Source organism: Lissotriton helveticus, chromosome 2_1 (genome assembly GCF_964261635.1).
Source record: "Lissotriton helveticus chromosome 2_1, aLisHel1.1, whole genome shotgun sequence".
NCBI lineage: Eukaryota > Metazoa > Chordata > Amphibia > Caudata > Salamandridae > Lissotriton > Lissotriton helveticus.
In genome coordinates, this window is record NC_136059.1 from 1548775249 (window position 1) to 1548799351 (window position 24103).

The 24103-nt window shown below is 43.7% G+C and overlaps 1 protein-coding gene across 2 annotated transcripts in view; it reads left to right on the forward strand.

Moving 5' to 3' along the window:
* Positions 1-24103, forward strand: part of PRKG2 (protein kinase cGMP-dependent 2) — a 1208151-nt gene that overhangs the window by 735944 nt on the left and 448104 nt on the right. The window contains exons 9-10 of one of the 2 annotated variants that reach the window (XM_078677576.1): positions 14200-14298; positions 18413-18443. In XM_078677576.1, the coding sequence (XP_078533702.1) occupies positions 14200-14298; positions 18413-18443 (130 nt within the window). Of the gene's footprint in view, positions 1-14199; positions 14299-18412; positions 18444-18572; positions 18592-24103 lie in introns of both variants that reach the window. The other variant, XM_078677575.1, reaches the window with a different exon arrangement.

Here is a 24103-nt window from a genome sequence, read left to right on the forward strand (position 1 = left end):
ACTCTACTCCACAGCACTTTTTGACACTCAACGACATGCTACCCCACTCTGCAACATACCACTCCACTCTATGACACTTTACTCCAATCTGTGCTACGCCACTTCACGCTTATCTACTCCCCACCACACTACTCTATGGCACACCACTCCACTCCATGACACACCACTCCACACTGCGATATGCTATGCCACACAACTCAACTCCACTCTGTAGCACACTTTGTCCCACTCTCTGCCTCTGTGTAACATTCCACTCTACGCTGCTCCATTCTACTCCACTCTTTGCAACTCCACTGTACAACACTATGCTACACTCTATGCCACTCTACTCCACTTTATGCCCATACACTCCACTCTTTAACACTCTACTCTACTCCATGACACTTTATGTGACTCCTTCTATGCCACTCCACCTACTCTACTGTATGACCCACTATTCCATTCTACACCACTACTCCACTCTACTCTACTCTATTTCACTCAGCTCTACAATACTCTATGCCCCTCCACTCTACCACACTCTATGACACTCTTCTCTACGCCACTCCACTCTACAAAACTTCACTCCACTCTATGCCCCTCCACTGTACTCTATGGCATGCCACTTCCCTCCAGACACTCTACTCCACTGTATATCCCTCTACTCTACGCCACTCTACTCATCTCTTTGACACTCCAGGACACTCCACTGAATGACAAGCCACTATATGACACTTCACTGTACAACACTACTCTCTACAACACTTTCCTCTACTCTACTGTATGACTCTCCAGTCAACGACACTCCACTCTACGGCACTCTACTCCATTTTACTCCACTCCACTCAATGCCACGCTACGACAATTGACTACATCCCACTCGACCTGGTAACCTGCACAAGAGAGGTTTTTGGCATCTTTTGATTTGGAGCAAATTTTTTTAACACACAGGTTTTTTTTTTCCACTCGTGGTCCAATGATTACGCTGCCCTTGGTTTTTCCTTATTCTGCTGGTATACCCAGTCTGTTTAGACCCGGTTCAGGTTATTGCCATACCTGTGCAGCAAAACAGTCCCCCCAGTGTCTCAGACCATGGGTCTTGTGAATTGTGATATCACTGACTAGGAAGGCCTGACATAGTACTAGCCTTCCTATCCAGCTCGCGGAGGCAGTGTGTTCCTCTTCTCCTTGATCCAGATGGCACGACCAGGGTAGATAATGAGGACCCAAAAAAAAAAAAGAAAAAGAAATACATGAAGCGGATCCTTGATGAACAATTTTCATTTGAAAGCAATGTTCTTACCATCCATGCATAATATATTGGAGCCGTAGAACAGAGGTAGGGGAAAAGGTGAGGGGGGGGGGGCTAGGCAGCAGCAACATGACATGAGACAATAAGCATAATACAAGACAGCAAGCTCACAGCACTGGAATAAATAATCAGTGTGCTGTCACAGGCGTGGTGTGAGGCAAGTTGCATATCAACCAATTTGCCTAAGGCGGATCGTAACAAAGTTCTAGTGAGTCAAGTAGGCTCCAGAGTTTGGTGTGAGATTTTCGCCAAGGGGATGAGTGGAGGACGTCATTATTAGCTCCCCTCAGGGACGCTAGCCATTCCTGCCAAAGTTTGAAGGAAACATCGGAAGCACTGTTCCATTTACTTAAGACGACCTTGCATGCAAGTGTGAACATGAGGTCCAGAAGGTGTCTGTCGTGGTCGCTAGTTATTTTCGGGTTGATCGCCCCTTGTAGAACATTTGTGAAGTCCCTGGGCGGCTGATAGTGGAAGGTACGCTGGATATAGTTATAAATCTCATCCCAGAACGTTTGAAGTAACGGGCAGTGGAAGAGCATATGAGCTAGGTCACCCACTTGGGACTTGCAGCTCCAGCAGAGGGGGTTATCAAGGAGTTTGAGCTTGAAGAGTTTTTCTCGTGTCCAGTACGATCTGTTTATCAACATAAATTTGGTCTGTGAGAGTATCGGGGATATTTTATTGTAGAAAGGGGTGAGGTGAATTTTATCCCAGTCTTAAACCAGTTTGGAAGAGTTAGGTTCATTTTCCCAGTCCCGTTCACACTTTCTGTGTGCTTTCTGAGGCATAGGAGACAGAATCTTGTAACATTCGAAACCATATGACCTTTTGACATGAGCTGGAGAAGTTTATTACAAAGTGTAGGGTTCTGTGGTGGGATGGCTCTGGCAGAGACAAGTGCCTTCAGGCGTAGGAATTTGTAAAAATCGAGTGGTTGGAGATCAAACCGTGTTTGTAAGGTGGCAAAAGTTAGAGGTGTGGGTCCTTCATAGATATCTTGCAGTAAGTTCAGCCCCTTCCTAGACCAGTTTTCCCAAAAGAGGAGTTTGCCTTCATCCTTTAAGGCCGGGTTGAACCAAAACGAGGTTAAATTGGATTGGGAAAACTTTATTTTAGCTTTACAGTGTCTCTCTAGATTAAGGAGAGCCCTTTTAGTGTTAAGGAATATATACTTGGAGTGAGGAAAGGCTGTGGCATCCATAGTCATCATGGCGGGGAGCGGTAAGTTGTTGATGATAGATTTTTCAACTTGGATCCATACAGGAGTATATTCCTGATGAGCATGGAACCAATTCGCTCCTTGCTTGCATAACTAGGCCATCTGGTAACATCTAAAATTTAATAAGCCTACGCCCCCTCTATATTTTGGCAGTTGGAGTTTACGTAAGGAGATTCTTGGTTTGTTATCCTGCCACAGAAAAACATTAAAAAGCTTATGTATCTTGGTGAGGAAGTCATCAGACAGTAACATGGGCAACATGCTTATTAAATAATTGACAAGGGGCGTGACCATAATTTTCAGAGTTTCCACTCTGCCCCACCAGGACAAAAATTTTGGGGACCAGCCATCCAATAGTGAGGATATGTTTTTATATAAGGAAAGCTCATTAATTTTAAGAGTACTGATTAAGTCTTTCTCGAAATCAATACCAAGGTATTTAAAGCTCTTTGTTTGCCAGCATAGTCCGGAATCACCCAAAATGCTCTTATCACCTATATTATTAAGCAGCTTTACCTCCGTCTTATCCTTATTAGGTTTATATCCTGACACTTCTGCAAAGTCCGCAACAGAGGACATCAGATTGCCAATTTCGCGTTCTCGGAGACTACCAAAACATCATCGGCGTAAGCCGAAATTTTGACTGTCATACCTTCGAAACCTATGCCTTTAATTAGGTTGTTGTTTCGTAGAGAGTACAACAAGGGCTCGATTGCTAGGAGGAAGAGTGAAGGAGAGAGGGGACAGCCTTGTCTTGTGCCTTGTTCTAAATCGAATGAATTCGAGAGGCATCCACCCGCCCTTACTCTTGCTGAAGGGTTGGAGTATAAGGCCATCACCATACGAATGAAGTCGGATCCCAAATTAAATGTACGCAGAGTGGCTTCCAGGTAGGCCCAGTCGACCTTGTGAAAGGCCTTCTCGGCATCTAAGGTCATGGCCACCGTGGGGGAGGTAGTCAATTTTGCTCTTTCTAAGATATGCGCAAGGGTTCGCGTGTAATCGCTGGATAATCTGTTTTTGAGGAACCCTACCTGTGATGGATAGACCAGTTGGGGCAACACTTTTTGAATCCTTTTGGCCAAAATCATGGCGTAGATCTTACAGTCGAGATTGATCAAGGATATCGGCCTGTAGTTCTTCGGGACGTGGGGTCCTTCCTGTCATTTGGGAGAACAGCAATAATGGCCTCTGCAGGGGTACCGTGGACTTGACCACTTGTGTTCGTATAAATCTTTTAGTGGCTCCGTTAGGACAGGCGAGAAGTTTTTATAGAACATTGCACTGAATCCATCAGGACCCGGGGTTTCCCAGTTTTGAGGGATTTAATGGCCTGGATGATGTCTTCCAAGGATATGGGGCGATTGAGTTCGGTTTGGTCGTTTGACGAAAGAGAAGGGAGTTTACAGTTATCTAGATACTTCCCCAATTTGGATCCATCAATGTCTCTGTTTTTACTGTATAGATCATTGTAGAAATCCTTAAAAATTTCAGCAATTTTGTTGGGGTCCGAGTGTGGTGTCCCTAGTTTGTCAACAATACTCTTGATAGTTGTTTGTTGTAACTTGAATTTCAGGTAAGAGGCAAGGCTCTTACCTGCTTTATTGGTGTGACACAGCCTGAAGTTTTTATGATGCTGAAGCCAAATTCCTGCTCATTCGCTGTTTATTTTGTTATATTCGTATATTTTGTTCATTAAATCATTGAGGACCAAGGGATCTTTAGAGTTTATATGCCGTTTTTCTAATGCTGCTATCTCCTCTTCTAGCCGTGTTAGGGAGGAGTTAGCGTCCTTATTCATGGCTGCTCGTATCTTAATTAACACCCCTCTGACTGTCGTTTTAAGGGCCTCCCATCTTGTAAGGTCCGTGGTATCCCCTTTTTTGTTATGAGTAAGATAGTCAGTGATGGCTGTTTCTATTGCCGCCCTGTTTTCTGCCTTTTTTAATACCGCATTATTGAATCTCGATAGAGTCGATTTTTTAGAGACATCGTGATGCATGAGTGGTCAGAAACTACACGCGGTTCAATGGAAGTGACTTGAATGTCCGCAGTGGAGTGAGCCGATGTGAGTAGATAGTCTATGCGTGAGTATGAGCCGTGTGGTGGGGAGTAAAATGTATAATCCCTACCTGTTGGAGTCATCAGTCTCCATGAGTCCACCAGATTGAAGCGCTTGCAGAGATTGAGGAGTGCTTTGTGTGAATTGGTTGGTCGGAAGGGACAACGTGAATCCCTGTCAAGGATAGGGTCCATAGGGAGGTTTAGGTCACCACCTAAAATATGCGTTGCAGTGTCTGGTATCGTGTCGATGTGGGTACAGAGTTCCTTCCAGAAACTTTGATCATCTTTATTGGGCGCATAAACGTTGGTAACATAAAATTCTCTACCGTCTTTTGACAGTTTAACAGAGACCCATCTTCCCTTAGTGTCGGCAATGCTTTGCAAGACATCAATGTTAGCTCTTTTTGCAATAAGTGTGAAAACCCCGTTCTTTTTTCCCAAGGCATCAGACCCAATTGCCTCACTGTACCATTTATTTTTCATTGAATTAAATTGTGGGGAATCGATTTTAGTCTCCTGTAATAGTATGATGTCACCCTTCTGTTTGTGTAAGTAGTCTAGGATTTTCCTCTTTTTGATTGGGTGGTTGATATCCTTAACATTGAGCGATACTATCTTGATAGCCTATCTCTTTGTTGCCATGAGGGGGGAATAGGTATAATCTGTGAGACTTCATGTTATTCATAATGTAAGATATGCGGGATGTTATATTCCTAACAGAGGTAGGGCCAAGGGACCACAATATGTATGTATGAGTGTGCATGCACCCTCGTTGAGCGCCGTCTTCACTACTGAATTGTTGAATTTTGCTGCAGGGATACAGAGACAGAAGGGGAAATGGAAGCAAAAACAAAAATGAAGACAAAGGAAAAATCATAAATAGCAATGTAACCAAGAACCCTACCCAACCCACCCACAACCCAAACCCACCCTCCCCTCCCAGAAAGTACACTAAGGACATGGCGACCAGGGAGAAGCAACCACACCAGTTTCTCTCCTCCGTGGTGATTACATAATAACCTGCTTTACATTAGCAAAAATTACAACTTGAATGTAAACAGATAATAGGAACATAGGAACATCAGGAACATGTCATAGGCACATCACCTCAGAATAGCGAACATAGCTAGCAATTCGGATTTAATTGCATCAGGACATACAACATCTCCAGACCTCTATCAGCACCAAATTAAGATGGAGCATGATGTTATGTCTATCTAAGCTAAGCCTGAGGTCACAAGTGAAACATTGAGCTTAATTTGTGTGGTAGTCGGACAGTTCTGATATTAGGCTTTTAATACGTCACCCAAGAGGCAAACTACACCTCTAGCAAAAGAAAGATAATAAGTATATGATAGTAAGTGCACGACATGTGACCTCGCGGGACACCTTGACAAATAGTGTACGGTTACGATACAAACCCCCATATGCTTAAGCGTCCATCTTGTGTAATAAGCCCCTGTAGGTTAAATAACAAGACTAGCGACCAACTCTCGTGCTAGTAACCATTACATAGTGTTTTCCTAGGCACGCGAACACATATTAAGTAAGAAAAAGTACGTCCTACCACACCGCCAGCCATGACTATAACCTAAGGCTATGAAGTCAATGAAGATGAACATGCTTCTTGGGGTATGAGCCAGGCAGCGAACTTCAAAACCATTGTGGGACCAAACCAAGGTCAACTGACATCTTGTGATGGTCAATCCGGTAAAAGGAATGTCAGTTGATTATAGTGGGTTCGTGTATACACAACGCTGAGCACAGGGGCTAGGTGCCATCTTCCAGAGCGTTCGCCGCAGCGGCAGTATCCATTGTTGAGTGCTTAGGACCATAGAGAAATTTCTTCAGGTGTGATGGATCCGTGAAGATGTGCGGCAGTCCTTGAATCATTACTCGAAAGCGTGCAGGGCCTACAAAGCCATATTGATATTCGAGTGAAGGAAGCCGTGGTCGAAGGGCAAGGAAGTTTTTTCTGAAGTTGACCGTCTCTGTGCAATAATCCTGGGAAATGTATACTTTGTTGGTCTTCCATAGGATGTGATTATGCTTGCGCATGAACGCTAAGATTTGCTCCACGTGCCGGTACCACGGAGGTTTACAGATAATCGGTCTAGGGCCTCTTTGTTGATGCGTGATACGGCAAGGAACCCTGTGAGCTCGATCAAACTCCAGCGGCGTGCTGAAGGAGAGATTGGTGGTTCGAGAAAACCAGGACTCCAAAAAAGGTATGCACGATCCATCTTTATCTTCTGCGCCCTCCGGGATCCCAAATATACGCAGGTTCCTGTCTTCCAATTCCGAGAGGCGCCGTGACATGGATGATGCAGATAGGGAGAGGTCATTAAGAGATTTGTTCACCTTCACCTCCGAATCTTCAAGTTGGCTGATTCTGCATTTAGTTTCAGAGAGCCTTACATTAGTATCTTTAATGTCTTGCCTTACTGCCGCAATTTCTTCCCTGGTAGAATTCGTGATTTCGTGAACTTCAGCGAGTTTGAGGAGTATCGTGTCCAGTGTCGTGTTCATGTCACGCGCCCCTTTGGTTGGTGAAATTGGATTCGGCAGTTCGACCTTCAACCTTTTAGGATTTTTAGCTTCCTTTTCCCCCATGATTAGGGATTGATATGCAGGAGCTCCAGGTACTCAGCAGTTGCGCCAGATAGTGGTAATACCGGGATGGGACTTTTCGTGCCGTATGTTTGTTGGGTACAGTTACGTTATCAGCAAGCGTAGGTTTGTGGTAACCTATATGATAACAGCCTGGGGATTGAGATAGTAGTAATGCTTATTCATCAGTGACCCTGCGACTTGTGACCGTCATCTAAATACCGCAGCATTGCAATTGTCGCCACATCCAGTGACACAACACAACATTCAGGAATTGCTTCTATGTATCTCAATCTGTAGGTGAGTGCACCTTGCCCCTTCAGTAAAATGGTGGAGCGAATAACAGCATTGAGACATTCAGCAATCATTGGCAGATGAGAATGTCCCAAACGTCGGCCATCTTGGAGTCAGGCAAGGCAGAAAGTGGACACTTTCCTTCTGCCCAGTAAAGTCAGATACACCGAACATTAAGCACATAGGGCAGCTTTGCATGCAGCGGAAGAGGCAGAAAGTGGGCTTGAGCAGACACTCAGGGGCACTAAAGAGGCATAGAGACTATGGCAACCTCCCGCAATTGAGGCACGAGGAGTTGGGTGCACCGAGGGAGCAGCAAGCGCGTTAGCTGATGTATTCGTTTTTCTGCAGGGTGGCCTAGAATATTGCTCATCTGACGTGCCTTCCCAGTTAAATTTCGCACGTAGATTTCAAGAGCATTTGGAACAAACGCTTCGCGGGAGCGGGCCGATGCAGAGCCGGGCGGCCGCCATTTTGCTGGTTGCTAAACGCGGTACCTGTAATTATCGGCCAGAGTTCCAAGACGTTCCTTTATCACACTCAGCTGCACATCGAGTGTGTCCGATTGCGCGGGTCAGCAGTAGGGTCGCGGGTGTCCAGCGGCCACACAGATAAGGTTGAGGGAGTGCCCTGGTAGGTCAGCGATGCGGGCAGAGTCCCGTGTCAGAATCCATGCGGCCGCAGTAATTGATCGTCATTTAGGCTACCATGCAGTGCTACTCTGATGTTCGGAGGTCACCGTCAGGCTCCTGATGCGTTCCGCCACCTCACCTCATCAACTGGAGTAGCCGGTAGTCGCAGGAGAACACCAATAATGCTTTTAAGTTCGGCCCCACGGAGGAGAGAAAGGCTTAGGCAGTCATCTTCTCCGGCGTCCAAACCACTCTCCTGTTTTTAACTTCAAAATGTACATTTCAAGAATGGTGGTTCCCCACCCTTTAATGATTTTTTAAATGAAATCAAATAAAAGTATTTATTCATTCATTCATTCATTCCCTGAGTACATAGTTGTTGCCCAAGTCACTGTGCAGAGACACAGAGATCTGTCCCAGTTCTATTCATTCATCCATTTGAACATTTACATGTAGTTTGAACCAAAATGGAGCGTTACCTGATCCCTTTTCTACAAATAAGTGAATAAATGGAGCTGTTGATTTGATTGGCAATTTAGTGACTCCTGATGTTGTATCTGCAATATAATGACAGCACATCTACTGAATCCAATTTAATGGGGGTATTCAAATTCCTCTAGTTGAGCCCAGCACAACACCTGGAAGGAATGAGCAGCCAGGAAAAGAACAGATCAAGAACAGACAGGTACAGGTTAATGGAACAGAAGTTATCTCTAACTCAGATTAATGATATGTCCTCCTGGGCTCGACGGAGTTCAAAAGCAATAGCTTGTGTAGCACAGACACAGCGATAAGTAGACAGAAAGAAATCAACAGCAATAAAAATACCAAATCAATTCAGTTACTTCCAAAAGGTTTACTAAGGTCCTATTTACTTTTGTAAACCGGCTTCGTATATTAGTTTGTAGAGTAAGGGAAACACTGCGGCCTAAACCATGCATATGCCTTAACCACTCATATGCGTTGTTAAGGCAGTGTGCCATTAGCTGCTGGGTGCTGGCGGAAGCATCCAAGCAGCAAGAAGGATCGGGAGAGGACATGACGCGATGAGGTAAGTGGGGCTGGGGGCGGGTTTTTGGGGGGTAGTTTGTATGGTTGGTGGGGCTTGTGGTAGTTTTCAGGGCTGGGGAGGTTCGAGGTAGTTTTCAGGGGTGGGGGTTCAGGATAGTGTTCAGGGATGGGGATTTAGGGTAGTTTTCATGGTGGGAGTGTTCAGGGTAGTTTTCAGGGCTGGGGGATTGGGGGTAGTTTTCAGAGTTTGGGGGCTTGGACCAGTTTTCAGGGCTAGGGAGGTTGGGGTAGTTTTCAGGGCTGGGGGGTCGGGATAGTTTGCAGGGCTGGGGGTAGTTTTCAAGGTGGGGGAGGGGTTGTTTTTTATGAGGGAGGGGGTAGTTTTAGATGTCTGGACAGGGGCTTGGGGCCGTTTTAGGGCTCAGGGCGGGGGCAGAGATCGTAATTATTTTTAGGGTTTGGGGGCAGCGTAGTTGTTAGGTCTCGAGGTCGAGGTAGTTTTTAGGACTGGAGGCAGGGAAGTTTCTAGGGCTCGAGGGGGGGTTTTGATTTTTAAGAGGGAGGGGGCGTAGTTTTAGGACTCAGAGCGGGGGCAGGGGCGGGCGGTGGTTTAGACTTACCTGTCAAGTCTTAACAACGGATATTTGTTTACCGTACATGCCTTAACAACACATAATTTGTTGTAAAGGCACATGTGATAAAGGCATATTCGTGGTTAAGACTTGACTTGTAGAGACTGTGTGGAACCGGTATGCGTAGTAAATGCATGCATGGTTCCATCATCCATCTATAGAGTAAACACAAGCAGCTATTTCTTCCACGAGGCATATATAAAATTGTAGAATATTTGTTTTTGTGGATACACTACTGGAGAAAAAGTAATAATTAAGCCTAACACACAATAATAATAATAATAAAAACATTTATAGAGCGCCTGGCTGCACAAAACTGTGTGTCCCCGCGCTAACTGCTTACAATTCATAAACTGAGGAGGATGAAAACTGAGGGAGTAAAGACAGCAATTATTTGGGGAATAGAAGAGTTTTCAATTTGGCCCTGAATAGTGTTTCGGAGGGTTCCATCCGAAGAGGAAGTGGAAGGGCATTCCAATATTTAGTGGCCAAAAAACGGAAGGATTTACCTCCCATTTTGGCTCTCGTAATGCGAGGGAGTTTAAATTGCATCATTCCTGAAGATCTTAAGTCTCTTAACGGACAATGGATGGTCAGAAGACTTCTAAGGTAGGTGGGGCCTTTATTATGAGCTATACGATGGGCATAGCAGAGGCTTTTGAATCTAATTCTTTCCTTGACAGGAAGCCAATGTAGCTTGGTTAAGGCTGCTTTGGTAGATGTTCTTCTCGGGAGGCCTAGCACCATTCGAGCCGCTGCATTTTGAATGCATTGTAGCTGGTGTAGGCCTTTTTGATTGAGACCTATCAGGAGAGCATTTCCGTAGTCCAGATGGGGAGTTATGAGAGCATGGACTAATGCTTTTCTAGCTTTGATGGGAATGAGGTCGATAATTTTTCGAAGAACCTTTAGTGTGCCGAAGCAAATTCCTGTACTTTTATTAACTTGGGATTTGCCAGATAAATCCGAGTCTAGCATGATCCCTAGGTTTCTTACCGATTTAACGGGACTGGGTAATTCTCCCAGTTCACTTGGCCACCATGCGTGAGACCATATGGAAGTTTCCTTCCCTACCACCAGTACCTCTGTCTTGTCGCCATTCAAACGGAGACAATTGTTGTCCATCCAGGTGGCTACAGCCGCCATACAGTTGGAAAAGTTGGCGGCATAGTCTTTGCTGTCCGGTGTTAGTTTGAACATTAATTGAGTATCATCCGCGTAGCTTACAATGCCCACGCCAAAATTCTCTACAAAGTGTGCCAGGGGTTCCATATAGATGTTGAATAAAATTCATATTTTACAAAGCATCATTTTTCTCATGACTGTTTAAGTTACAGTTGTTTGCAGTGAACATTTATTGCTTGAAGACAGAGATAGATGTAGAAAGAGGTTCTAGAAAAGCTTGAAGGAAAATGTGCTTTGTATAGGTCGCATTTTCTAAATTGTTTGGGTGACCGAACTTGAAATGAAAATATCTATCTGCCTAGGAGCCAAATATGCTTAAAAGAGCTGTAAAGACGTTGCTGCTAGAAGAACAACAGTAGCACATTTTCAGTATCGCTGACAAGTAATACATGTTGACGTTTGGGTATGCCTCATCCTCCTTTATTATGGTAGACCATTTTCCAGGATATTCAAAGCGACTTACAGGCAATTGTATGAGAAGAAATCTAATAGAAAGTACCTATCCTTAATACAGAAATTTGACAATGCATTGATGGGAAGAAAACGTTGCCTCAAGTATTTTTTTGAATATTTACCTTCCTATTTTAATACATCTACTATGTCACATTGCCAATATATATTCAAAATCTGATAAGGTATTAACGCGCTGAAATTGCATATTGAAATATTTCATTGAAATCCCCTTGAGCAAAATGTTTAAGGGAGCTTCTTAACTTTCTAGGATTAAAATTCTCAGGCATGTAACATTAGGAAGTCATTTCTGTATGAAATCTGCATTGATGCGAGACTTTTGTAGACAAGTATCTCTCACTCTGAATTTCATATTAGAGTAACACCGGTTAGTGATTTCAAGATCAAATCATATATCAATATAGCGTAGAAGCAGTCTAATAAGAGAAAATGGGAGAATCTACTTATCAATGTAAACAAGAGAGAGGAGAGGATGTAGAGCGGTCAACCTCAAAGCTTGGGCACCGGGTTTGAGTCTCGGTAACAACGCTCAACATCCTGTGATCTCCCCGTGCCTAACAAAAACTAAGGTGTCCATTTGTAACAAAATTGGTGCTCATGTAAAGCGCTCTGATACCCTATGTCTCGGGTCCAGTTCGCTTTTTAAAACTCTAAAAAAACAAATTAAACAAACATCCATCAAGAATTTCAGACCCAGGCCCAGTGCGTGTATGTGCATTTTCAGATTAATATATTAAGAAGTTCATCTATTGAAGATTAAACATTAAAAATTATCCCCAATAAAATAAAAAAAAAGAACAAACATAGTTTGAAAAATGACTTTACTGTAAAATTGCTATGCCATGATAGTCTATGAAAGTTCAGAAGGACTGAATACATGCTGCTTTTTCAGAATCACCATTGACTATTAAAATGTTTCCATTTACATAAGTACATTTACCGATATGTGGATATCCTGAAAATATGATCTATTTCTCTGGAGCCTACATTTGACCAGTGTAACCAAGAATTAGCATTTGGAACCTATCCAGAAGAAATTATGCTGTGTTCATGTTTTTTTTTACCATAAAAAGGTGATGAAACCATGGATATCTGTCTAATGGCCAAACCCCAAAGGTTAATCAGAAGTTATCTATGTCAATAGCATGCAAATTGTTCCTTGTCACACTGGAAAGGATATGAGAACTTGGATGCAATGCCAGCAAACACTATTTATGGTATTTATTTACATGAATGGCCTTAGCCTGTGCCCATATTTTACCAAGCAGTTTCAAACCTAATAAATTAGGAGCACATTCTAGATTTACTGTTCATACAATTATTTGCTTTTCAATACTTTTTTGAAGACATGATAGTGATGCCTCTCAGTTGTTTAATCTGTGTTGAAAGAAAGTATTGAAAGCTATAGCAGTGGGTGTTAGATTAAATTTGTTACATCAAAAATGTCTATGAGTTGATTTCCATGTTGATAATATGAAAGCAGCTGCTTCACTGATCATTTTATTATTCAGTTATGTATGTGTAGTGTGATAAATTGTGCAACATACTGCTTCCATGGAAATTTGCATTTGCTTATAGTTTGTATGTCTTGTCTGTTCCAGTATATATAGAAATGTTTTCTGAACTATTTAGATGGACAATAGTTACTAATTGCATCGATAAAATCACATGAGTGATTTTATATTTTAAATGGATTTATATAAAAATATGAAGAATGTATTGAAATTGTAGTATTCAATGTCAAGATCTCATGTTGTTTTGGGGTAACAAGCACACAGAAAACTGACTTAATTATTTTCAATTTTTTAAATAAATCATTCTATATAGAGAAAACTATCAGTGCTTAAAAAATGTAAAAATGTTCCTGATTTGCAAACATATGCTGTCATTCCTTGCATATGCAGCCATCCACATTTGCATCTCAGAGATTTAAAAATGTTTTTTGACTGATTCACAAAAGTACCAGGTGTGCATGTCCGTTCCTTGTCACTTTCAGAATTCATGTACATAAATTTAATACGTACAACTATTTTTCATAACTTTTCCTGAGCAGAGTGCCCACACTGTCAAAACTAATAAGCGTAAGGGTACACATTTACTTTTACATTTTCATTCATATGGAAAACCTTTTTTCTTGTGAAGCATTTCTTTCCCACACATCCTCTGTGACAATGTGGTTTGCTTGCACTTTCTCAGACAAGCTACACTAATGACACCTAGGGTTTTTAGATGTGTGTGTGGGGAAATATGAGTGGGGAAAGTGTTGCAATTTTGTTATAAATACCAATAAGTTTATGACCCTAAAGTTGTTCACATCATTTGCATAGATCACTTTCCTTCCACTTCTTTCATAACTTCACCATTGCTTACAACTGTAGGAATATTTATACAGTTAAAATGTATCCACCTAATATGGACATCCCTTCAAGCAATAAGTACAAAATTCTGCCTTTGTTAACTCGGAATCAGGTTTTCAGTGAAAAGAAGTTTGAGAATGAAGTCTAAAAAAATTTGTAGTGCTATTTGATTCATAGAAAAGTATCAGCAATGCATTTCACTATATTTTCTTAAACAGGGCCTCAAACATTAAATGAGAAATTCACTAAAACTATACAAGATGTGAAGTATGCATGTGTCTTATAGCTGCATGGGCTGTGTTACAATCACATTTTTACTGCAGGTGGTTTGTGACCACTGAATAGTGTTTACGTTTAAGAAATACATAAATAATTACTGTTCTTCAAATCTGCTTATTTTAATTGAGAATTGTATGCCTTTTAATTTTAGGACATTTAATCAGACAGTTGGAACTTTTGAAGAACTCCAAAAGTACCTTCATGGATATGTGGCCAACTTGACCCTGGATGATGAAAGAAGAAATGCAAAGTAAGCCTGTATTTCATTCACAAATTAACTCCAATGTTTAGCACTCACAATAAGGTGAAATTGAAGATAGATTATGTTTTCACCGGGAAGATTCCTGAGTGGTTGTGTTGGCAAACAATACATCTTAACCTGATAATCATGCTATAGTAAAGGGTTGTAGAATGTAATTGTTGTGGAAGCACAAGAAATCCATATCAGATTTACCACCTCTCTATGAGCAGTGGGTTTATACGGACAGCAATCCACTTCTAAAGAATGTGCAAATCATCAATATGTTTTTCTGTAACTGTTGTTAGAAAACTTTGGTATGAACTACATTGACTGAAAGTCATAAAACGTGCGAAGGATTTGTCTAAAGTTTTGCTTTATAACATAACCTGAAAATTCAATATAGAGACAGACACCTATAATAAGAGATCATCTTAGCCTTTGATTTGAAAAGAAAATGTAAATGCTGATTTACTGCCAGGCTTCTGCCTCTACTGCAATCATCCAAAATGCAGAAATGAATTCACATTCACAGAAAAGAAAAATACACATTTTCTTAAGAGTCTCATCTAACAGTTGCACACAAAATGACAGAAAATCAGACTGTAATTCTGAAAGGTATTCATGATTATGTGTAGGAGTGCTCCTGTAGCACATACTCATAAATGTAATTCCAAAAGGTATAGGTGTAGGTCTGTGCTTTTTCCAGTCCTATATTTTATGTGCAGAGTTCTTTGTCAAGAGTGTGGTGAACTTTATTCATGTGGTGCTACGTTTTAGGCATGGATGTGTAAGGGGCAAGGGGGAGTGACTGGAAAATGACGAATTCTTACTAGAAAGTGGGAGGTGGAAAGAAAAACATTATGGGGGGCTCATGCAGGTACAAAATTACACCTACAGTGATGGTGGCAGAGATGTCCCTCATGTGTGCAAAGCTACTAGTAGTAGCTTTACTCTCAGAAATTCTGTCGTACGAGGCTTCACCCCCTTTTTCAAGGGGGTGGATACGTAAATGCTACACCATTCCTATACTTGGAAATGGGATTTAACAAATTACACGTAGGCGTATTAATAAATATGTATATGTGATTAAATATACATGCTTAGATATACCTTTGTGAATCAGGCGCTATAGTGCTCTTCCCTCATTCTTTATGACACATTTGAAACCCTGTAACACTTAGAGACTATATCCTAATAAAGCCTCTTTAAAAAAAAACATACATTTTCTTGATTTTTTTGTGTCAGTTCTGGAATAGAAGGTTTCCAATGCTTAAGCTGGGTTCCAGGCCAGCCCCAGAAATTCATCCTGAAATAGTGCCCCAAGACACATGAAACCCAAACTAACTCAGTGTGGGCCGGGCAGAACAGAATCCATAAAGGGGAGGGGTATCTAAGATTCTTTTCCCCTTCCATCGAAAATGCTCCTGGTCATAGCAACTGATTACAAGTTGAGGCGTTATTTATTGCCCCTGGTAAATAACAATACCACTGGGTATATTATTTATCAGGTGCGATAAATAACACCTATTACGAATTTACAGGGACTAAAATGACTAACGCACCAAAATCCGCATGATGCGGTAAATACCATATGTTTTCTCCTGTTATATTTTGGCAGGATTGACCTCCCGAAATGTAATGGAGGTTGAGTTATTTCACTCATTAAATACATATTGGATGTGTTAAATTCCTTCCAACTTGTAATTCCGACCCATGCGTAACTAGGGGTTACCACAAGGGTCAGAATTTTAAGAGCAACTCATAATTAGGCCCATAGTGGCTTCCTTTAAGGACAATCAGTTAGACCTTTTGACAGAGTTGGGCCCTAGCTGTGATCACAGCAGGACTTTCAAACCGCCAATCATAGGAACAGAAAAAGAGACAGTATGTATATCACTTTTAAAAGAGGTAGCAAAGAGATAAACCTGAACAGTAGTTTACATTGTTTTTTTTTTTAATTTCTATTTATTAACACTTCGAAACAAGCTCATCAAGCAGTTACACGCAGGCTACCACCTTAAGACAGTTACATTTTGATAGTATACAAATATTGCTGCAATCATTACAAAAGGCAGACCAAGGGGACCTATCGGCTTCAGGCCCAGACTGACAACCAGCCGGGTGGCAAATGTCCCCTCTGTACCGGTTCCAAGCCCCCCATATCTTTGCCCATTTCGCAGGGCATCCCCGAGCTATAAAGACTGACTTCTCCCTAAACATGCACCAGTCTAGGTCCTCCTTCCACTTGTGCACCTAGGGGGTGTGCAACCCCCCACTTCTGCGCAATGTTACGTTTCGCAATCATATACAACAAAGTGGCCCATTGTGTGCTGTAGGCATTTAGATCTGTAGGTTCCCAGATGTTTAAAATACATCTTCGAGACTCCGGCTGCAAGTCCACCCCCAGCACCGATCTCAGTGTGCGATGCACGTCCCTCCTATATTGCTGTATCTGCTGACAGTTACACAGTGTATGAATGAATGCTCCCAGTTCCCCACATCCTCTCCTGCATTCCCCACTCTCCGCCCTTCCCATTCGAACCAAACCTGGGCCCATTATATATATCCTGTGTAGTATTTTGAGCTACACTAATCTAAGCCTGGCTTGGATTGCCATAACACGTGGAGAGGAGACCGCCTCTCGCCAGTCTTCATCGTCCAGTTCTATCCTATCCCCTGTCCATTTTCCCCTGAGGGCCTGCAGCGGGTCTTCCATGTAATTTATCAACTTTCTATATATTAGGGAATTGGTATTTTCTGGGAGATGCCCGTCCAGCACTCTGTCCTCCAGGGGAGAGGCCTCTGGGAGAACCACACCACTAGGGACAGGGACGAGCACGGCATGTCGGATTTGTAGGGAACGGAAGTGCTCCGCGTCTGACAAATTATACTGACATTTAAGCGACTCAAATGACTGTATCGCTCCGCTCCCCCAAATGCCTTTGATGTGAGTTATCCCTATGACGTCCTATTTATCAAACCCCTTAGATTTCCAGAGGTTACCCAGTTTTTCTGAAATCCACAACGGTGTGGCCAGGGTGAGTTTGCCCTCCCATCGGAGATGTTTGTTGACTGTGTGCCAGACATGGACGGAATGAGTAGTAGGGCCCCTTAGAGGGTATCAACGGGGTTTAGCATATAGCGCTCTGGTATAATCTCCCCCCAGAAGTTGTTTTCTATCCATTGCATAGCCGGGGTCACTTGGATGCCCGTAAATCCCGTGATTAATGGCCGCCAGCTGAGACGCCCAATAGTACTTTTTCAAGTCTGGCAGACTGACTCCACCATCGTACCAATTAAGGGTCAACTTAGAAAATGATATGCGAGGGCTCCCCTCCCAGAGTAACTGTCTCTGGAGACCTTCTATTTCCTTAAAATATGTCGCCGGGACCGGATCCATCACGCTCTGGAGCGCATATAGAAAGCGCGCCAGGGCCAATCATTTTAAAAAGGGCTGCCCTGCCCAGCATGGAAAGCGGAAGGGCCTTCCAGTGCGCTACATCCTTCTTGAGTCTCTATATAGCTGGGTCCAGATTTCCGGCATACCAGAGTTTCGGGTCTAGTGCAACGAAGATTTCCAATTACCGAAACCCGTCAGTAACTATCGGGCAACCCCGCGGTATAATTGGTGGTTCCCCTTAATGACATAGACCACCAATTTGAGCCAGTTCACTGTGAATCCGGAATACCTGCCAAATACTTCCAACACGTCTAAAAGGCAGCTCAATGAGCCTTTGGGGTTGGTAAGGTGCAGGAGGATGTCGTCCGCGTATAACGATATCTTGTCCTCCCAGTCCAGGGACCACCTCATCCCCCGGATGGATTGGTTCTGCCTAATCCGAGTCGCCAAAGGTTCGAACGCCAAAACAAATTATAGCGGGGACAGTGGGCAACACTGTCTAGTACCTCTACCGAGTTGAAAGTCTGAGGATTTATGATTATTCACCACTCCCCGTGCCATCGGGCCGGAGTACAGTAGTCGAACCCAACCTATGTATTCCTGACCGAGGCCCAACTTGCTTAAGACTGCGAACAGGTAATTCCATTTCACCATATCGAACGCCATAGTGGCGTCCACCGACACTATCACTGCCGGTTCCTGAATAGTAGGCGCTCAGCTCAGTACACCATGCAATTGCCGAAGGTTAAGGGCAGTGTTCCGATGCGGCATGAAGCCAGACTGATCTGGGTGAACTAGTGTAGTGATCACCTTAATCAGTCGAGCCGCCAGTAATTTGGCCAGGACCTTAGGCTCCACATTTAGAAGTGATATAAGTCGATAGGAGGAGCAGTTCGATTTGGGCTTGCCCTCCTTATGTATGACCACTATGTTGGCCACTCACTGATCATATGGAAGCATGCCCTTCTATCTACTCTCCAGCAACATAGCCCGGAAATGAGGGGCAACCTTGTTGGAATTCAATTCATATAATTCGATGGGAATACCAATGGGGCCTGTCGCTTTACCCAAATTCACCCCCCGGATAGCTTGCGCCACTTCATCATCGGTCAGAGGGGAGTCCAAGTATTCTCTATTATCGTCTGAAAGCGTGGGAGCATTATGTCCCGTATCATCTCAGCGTTTTCTTCTTCAGAAAACCTGCCTGCCTGCTTATATATCAGTCGGTAGTGATCCGCAAAGGCGTCAGCTATAGCCTGTGGCTTTGTAACCAGTCCGGAGTCTGGCCCCACAACCTCCGGCACCAGTCTCGAAGCCCACTCTCGTCTGTCTAGCCACGCTATTAATTTCCCGGCCTAATCACCGAGCTCGTAGACTCTGCCTTGTACCTCTCTACCTTGTGCCTTGGCTCTGTCCCTGGCAATGCCATGGAATCCATCTTGTCGGTAGTTTACATTCTTTTTTAAAACTCTTTTTATTATAATCAGCCACAGCAAGGCAAAGTTCTTCCATTTGGTACTTATACATATTAAAAACCAGCACTACACAGTTTCTGTACATTATTATGGCAATACACAATACATTAGGATCAAGCCTGTTACCCTATCTGGCACCTACATCTGTCTTCCTAAGGGTCATCCTCCGATCCTTTATGTATCTGGTCCGGCGGAGGTTCACAGATGTTGCCCCTGAATGCGTTCCATGCCCCCCAGATCTTGCTCCGTTTCATGGGACAGCCACGATTATTAAACACAGTTTTTTCTGTTATCATTGCCATGTCCTGAACCCTAGAGTGGCCCAGTCTTGTATAGGATGAGTAAGGTCATTCGGCTCCCATATATTTAACAAACATCTTTTGGGCTCCGGCAGCAGTGACACCTCCCCCACTTGTGATACTATTCTCAACACCTGTACCCCGTAGTTCATGATCTTCGAGCACTGCCAGAAAGTATGGTAAAACGTCCCCTCCTCCCTGCATCTTTGTAGGCAGTATGGATGTGGTGCTCCACCTATTGTTTGCATGGTACATCTAGTAAAATAGACTCAGTGTAATATTTTGAGTTGCACTAGTGTAAGACGTGAGGGTATACCCACCTCCCTTGGTGAGGCAGGCGCCTCCTGCCAATCCGAGTCTTCAACAATTCCAACGTCGCAGGACCACTTCCCTCTGAGCGCCATCGTTGGGTCTGGTAGGTTATTAATTAACTTTCGATAAGTTAATGAAGTAGCCCGCTTGGGCATGTATTCCGTCAGCAACCTGTCCTCGAGAGGCGAGGCTTCCTTGACTTCAGTACCTGGTGGCAGGGCCGCTGTCAGTGCATGTTTTATCTGTGTATATCGAAACATTTCAGTGGGTGCTAGCTCATATTGCTGCTGGAGGCGCTCAAATGTCATTAACTATCCCTTGTACATAATGTCCCCCACCTTGGAGATACCAATTGCATCCCACCTGGCAAAACCTTTGCTGTTCCTAAGCCAACCCAACTGTGTCGCGTCCCACGGAGTGGTAAGTTGAGTTATAATCCCCTTCCAACCCAGTTTAACCTGCGCCACATACCATATTTTTACTGTCTGCTTCGTGGGTCCAATGAGAGCTTTGGCTTGCTTCTTGTCATAGAGATGAGACAACATATTATCTGCACCCAGAGCCATCCTGTCTGCCCTAAACGCTGGTTCTACTTGAGGGGTGTGTAGCCATTGATTGATCACCTTTAAATGTGCCGCCCAGTAGTATATCTGTATGTTTGGGCACGCTATCCCTCCGTCATACCAGCTGTGGACCAGTTTAGCCTGAGCAATGCGTGCAGTTCTGTGTCCCCAGAGCAGGTTGGTGACCTGAGTCTCTATTGCCCTAAAGTAGCCCATGGGTACGGGGAACGGCGTGTTTTCCAGCACTTATAGAAAACGGGGCAGTGCCATCATTTTAAACAGCGCCGCCTTCCCTAATAGTATAAGCGGCAATGCCCCCCAGTGTGTTGTGTCACGTCAAAGGCGCTCCAGCAGGGGCAGTAAATTATATTTATAGAAGTCATCAGAATTGGCTATGATATGGATCCATAAATATTTGAACCTGCCATCCGCAATCACGAGTGGGCAATCTTTGGGGAGTTGTGGCGGTATACCGTGCAGCGCGTACAGTATAGATTTGGACCAGTTTATGGTATAAACGGACGCCCGTCCGAAGAGTTCACAGACATTCAGAAGTACCAGTATAGAGCGCTTGGGAGATGTCATATATAGTAGGACATCGTCCGCATACAACGAGATGCGGTCTTCCCAGTCTTCCGTCCACCAGATTCCCCGTATCGGTGGTTCCCAACGAATCCATGCCGCTAATGGCTCAATTACCAGGGCAAAAAGCAATGGGGACAGGGGACAGCCCTGACGGGTGCCCTGTGCCTAGGGGAAATCCTCAAAGATGCGCCCATTAACTGTCACGTGAGCCACTAGTTTGGTGTAGAGCAGACGGACCCATGCACAGAATCTAGGGCCGAAGCCTAGATGATGAAGCACTGCAAATAGAAACGGCCATTCCACCATATCAAATGCCATTCTTGCATCCAATGAGAGAAACACCGCCGGTTCCCTGAGATATTGGATGCGTGCCATCACTCCTTATAGACCCCTCAAATTTAGGGCCGTATTCCTACCTGGCATGAAGCCTGACTGGTCCTGATGTATCAGGGTTGGAAGGTGTGGCGTTAATCTAATCGCTAGCAGTTTTGCAAGAATTTTGGCTTCCGCATTAATGAAAGAAATTGGGCGATATGAGTTGCAGTCGTCGGCCGGCTTGCCCGGTTTGGGTATTGCAACTATCGTGGCCATTTTGTGGTCCAATGGTAATTTCACCATCTGTAGGCAGTCGTTATACATATGCAACAGGTGAGGAGGGGTAATGTTTCCGCCACTTTCTTATACAGCTCAATGGGGATACCATTGGGACCCGCTGCTTTGCCTGACTGTAATGACCCCAACGTCACCTGTATTTCTCCCACCGTGAGATCAGTCTCCAGTGCAAGAGCTGCTTCTGGAGCTAGCCTTGGCATGGCAGTATCTTTGATGTAAGTTAGTGCTTCTTCTACGGACATCACAGATGTCGATGTGTATACCTGTTGGAAATGTTGCGCCAGCACCTGTGCTATGACATGCGGGTCTGTCGTGCTTTTTCCTTCTGCCGTCCGAATCCTCGCCACCCATCTGTCACGCAGTTCCCTTTTATCTAGCCATGCTAAGAGCTTCCCAGCTTTGTCCCCAATCTCGTATATCTTGTGTTGGGTAGCCGTCATCCTTGACCTGGTCAAATCTTCAAGATATTTTTTATGCTGCTGTTGTATAAGATGCAATTTCTGGGTTGTCACCTGTGTGGGGTCATTGTTATGCTGGGTCTCAGCTTCTCGCAGTGCCAGCTCTATGTCGTATAAGTGGCGCTGTTTCTCTCGCTTATGCCCCGTGACAGAGACAATGGCCTGCCCCCTGATGACTGTTTTATACGCCTCACAAAGAATAGTTGGGGAGTCCACTGATGCAGCATTCTCCTGAAAGTATTGCTTCATTGTCGTGAGGACCGCTTTTCTAATTTTGGGGACCTGTAAGTATCATGGGTATATGGGATAAATGCGTCTCCTAACCTTACGATAATGTGTGTATGCTAATGCCACTGGGGAATGGTCAGAAATACCTCTAGGTTTTATCTCTATGTTGTCTACATTTTGTAAGCATTCTGCAGAAGCTAAAAAGTAATCAATTCGGGATAGGCGGTTATGCACCCCAGAATAAAAGGTGTACTGCTGTGCCGTGGGGTGGTGCCATCTCCACACGTCCGTAAGCCAGAGTGCCTCCGTAAAGCTCCCAAGCCTTGACATGCCGGTCATATGTGCCTTCGCTGGATGGCGATCCAGGGTGCTATCCATAATTGCATTAAGGCCCCCCCCCCGATCATCAGTTCGCCTTCTGGAAGGTCAAGCAGAAACTTGCTTAACGCTGGGAGTGTCACTGTATACAGGGCAGGGGGAATGTACACAGAAACTATATTCAGAGATTGGTAGTTTACATTCTTAAGCTCTGTATGTATGTAAAATATGTAGGCCTAAGTGTGAAATGATGACCACATTATATATAGAAGACTGTACAAACATATTTGGACCTAATAAGTATTTATTACTATTGCCTATCTCAGTGGTATGCAATTCATCAACCTTAGAGGAATTATAGGGTGGTTATTGGCGGACCCTCAGCTGTCTCTGTGATGGTAACCCCTCACCTGGCAGGTTGTCTGCCACAGGAGCACTAAGTCTTAAGCAGGGTGGTGAACCATTACTGATTTTCCCTGTCTACATCTGCTATGTGATGATGCAGGCAGGGAAAATGTACTATGGGCCCATGCACAGGGAGAAAACCTGATCCGCATCAGGACCTTTCAACATGGCTCCCACTCAGCAAGCCTTCAGTGTTGTGAAAAAACAGCAGTTGCAGGAGCCAATTCATTCACTGCACAGAGATCACCACTGCAGGTAGGGATCTCAAAATAGGGTGAAAAGTCCACTGCCAGGATGGTGGAGACCATGCCTTCCACCCCCATGACAGTTTGGCGGACCATCTGTTATGGCATAAATGACCCCCTAGTCCTCATGCAGCTACAGAAATATCTTCATCTTGATTAATTCCCCAAAATCTTTGTGTTTTACTCAACTAACTAGCTGCATGTCCTGAACAGTGAAGTGTCACAAAAAGAGATGGGAATACACAGAGTGGTTGCCAAGGTCCCATTTAGTCCGGACAAAAGCAACATATGGTTTTATTATGCAGACTCTCTTGATACACTTATGTGGGACTCCAATCACCCAGGACTATTTTCTAATGGACCTTTTCAGTGTCCCTCATTGCACTGAATAACAACGTCAGAAAAGAGTCCACAACAGCATCAAGGGATTTGTTTCCAAAATATATGGACAAGAATATGCCAAACATACTAAGAATAAACACTCATGTTTGGCTGCCACTCTTAAAAATTGTCTTGTCTGTTCATAAGTCCTCTATTTATGTCATTCACATGGATGCCTTATGCTAAACTTGTTTCTGTACCTTCAAAGGGTTTTTAATCAGCTGTCTTTTTAAATTAAATTTCCCACAAGGCCCTGCCAATTATGATTTGGAAAGAAAATTACTACATTTGACTTTGGGAAGGTTTTAAATGGTTTGTGGGAAAGGTAATGCTGTGACCATGTATTATATGGGATAAAGTACCCCCAGGCATACGTGATAAGGATAGTGCAAGTCACCTTGGATTTCCATAACCTTATAAAGGAACTCAGCCTTGGGCTTCGTTCTTCTATATGGTTATGGAATTCCTCTGTGACTTGCAATATCCTTATAATGTACGACAAGGGATACTTTATCCTATATAATACAGGGTCA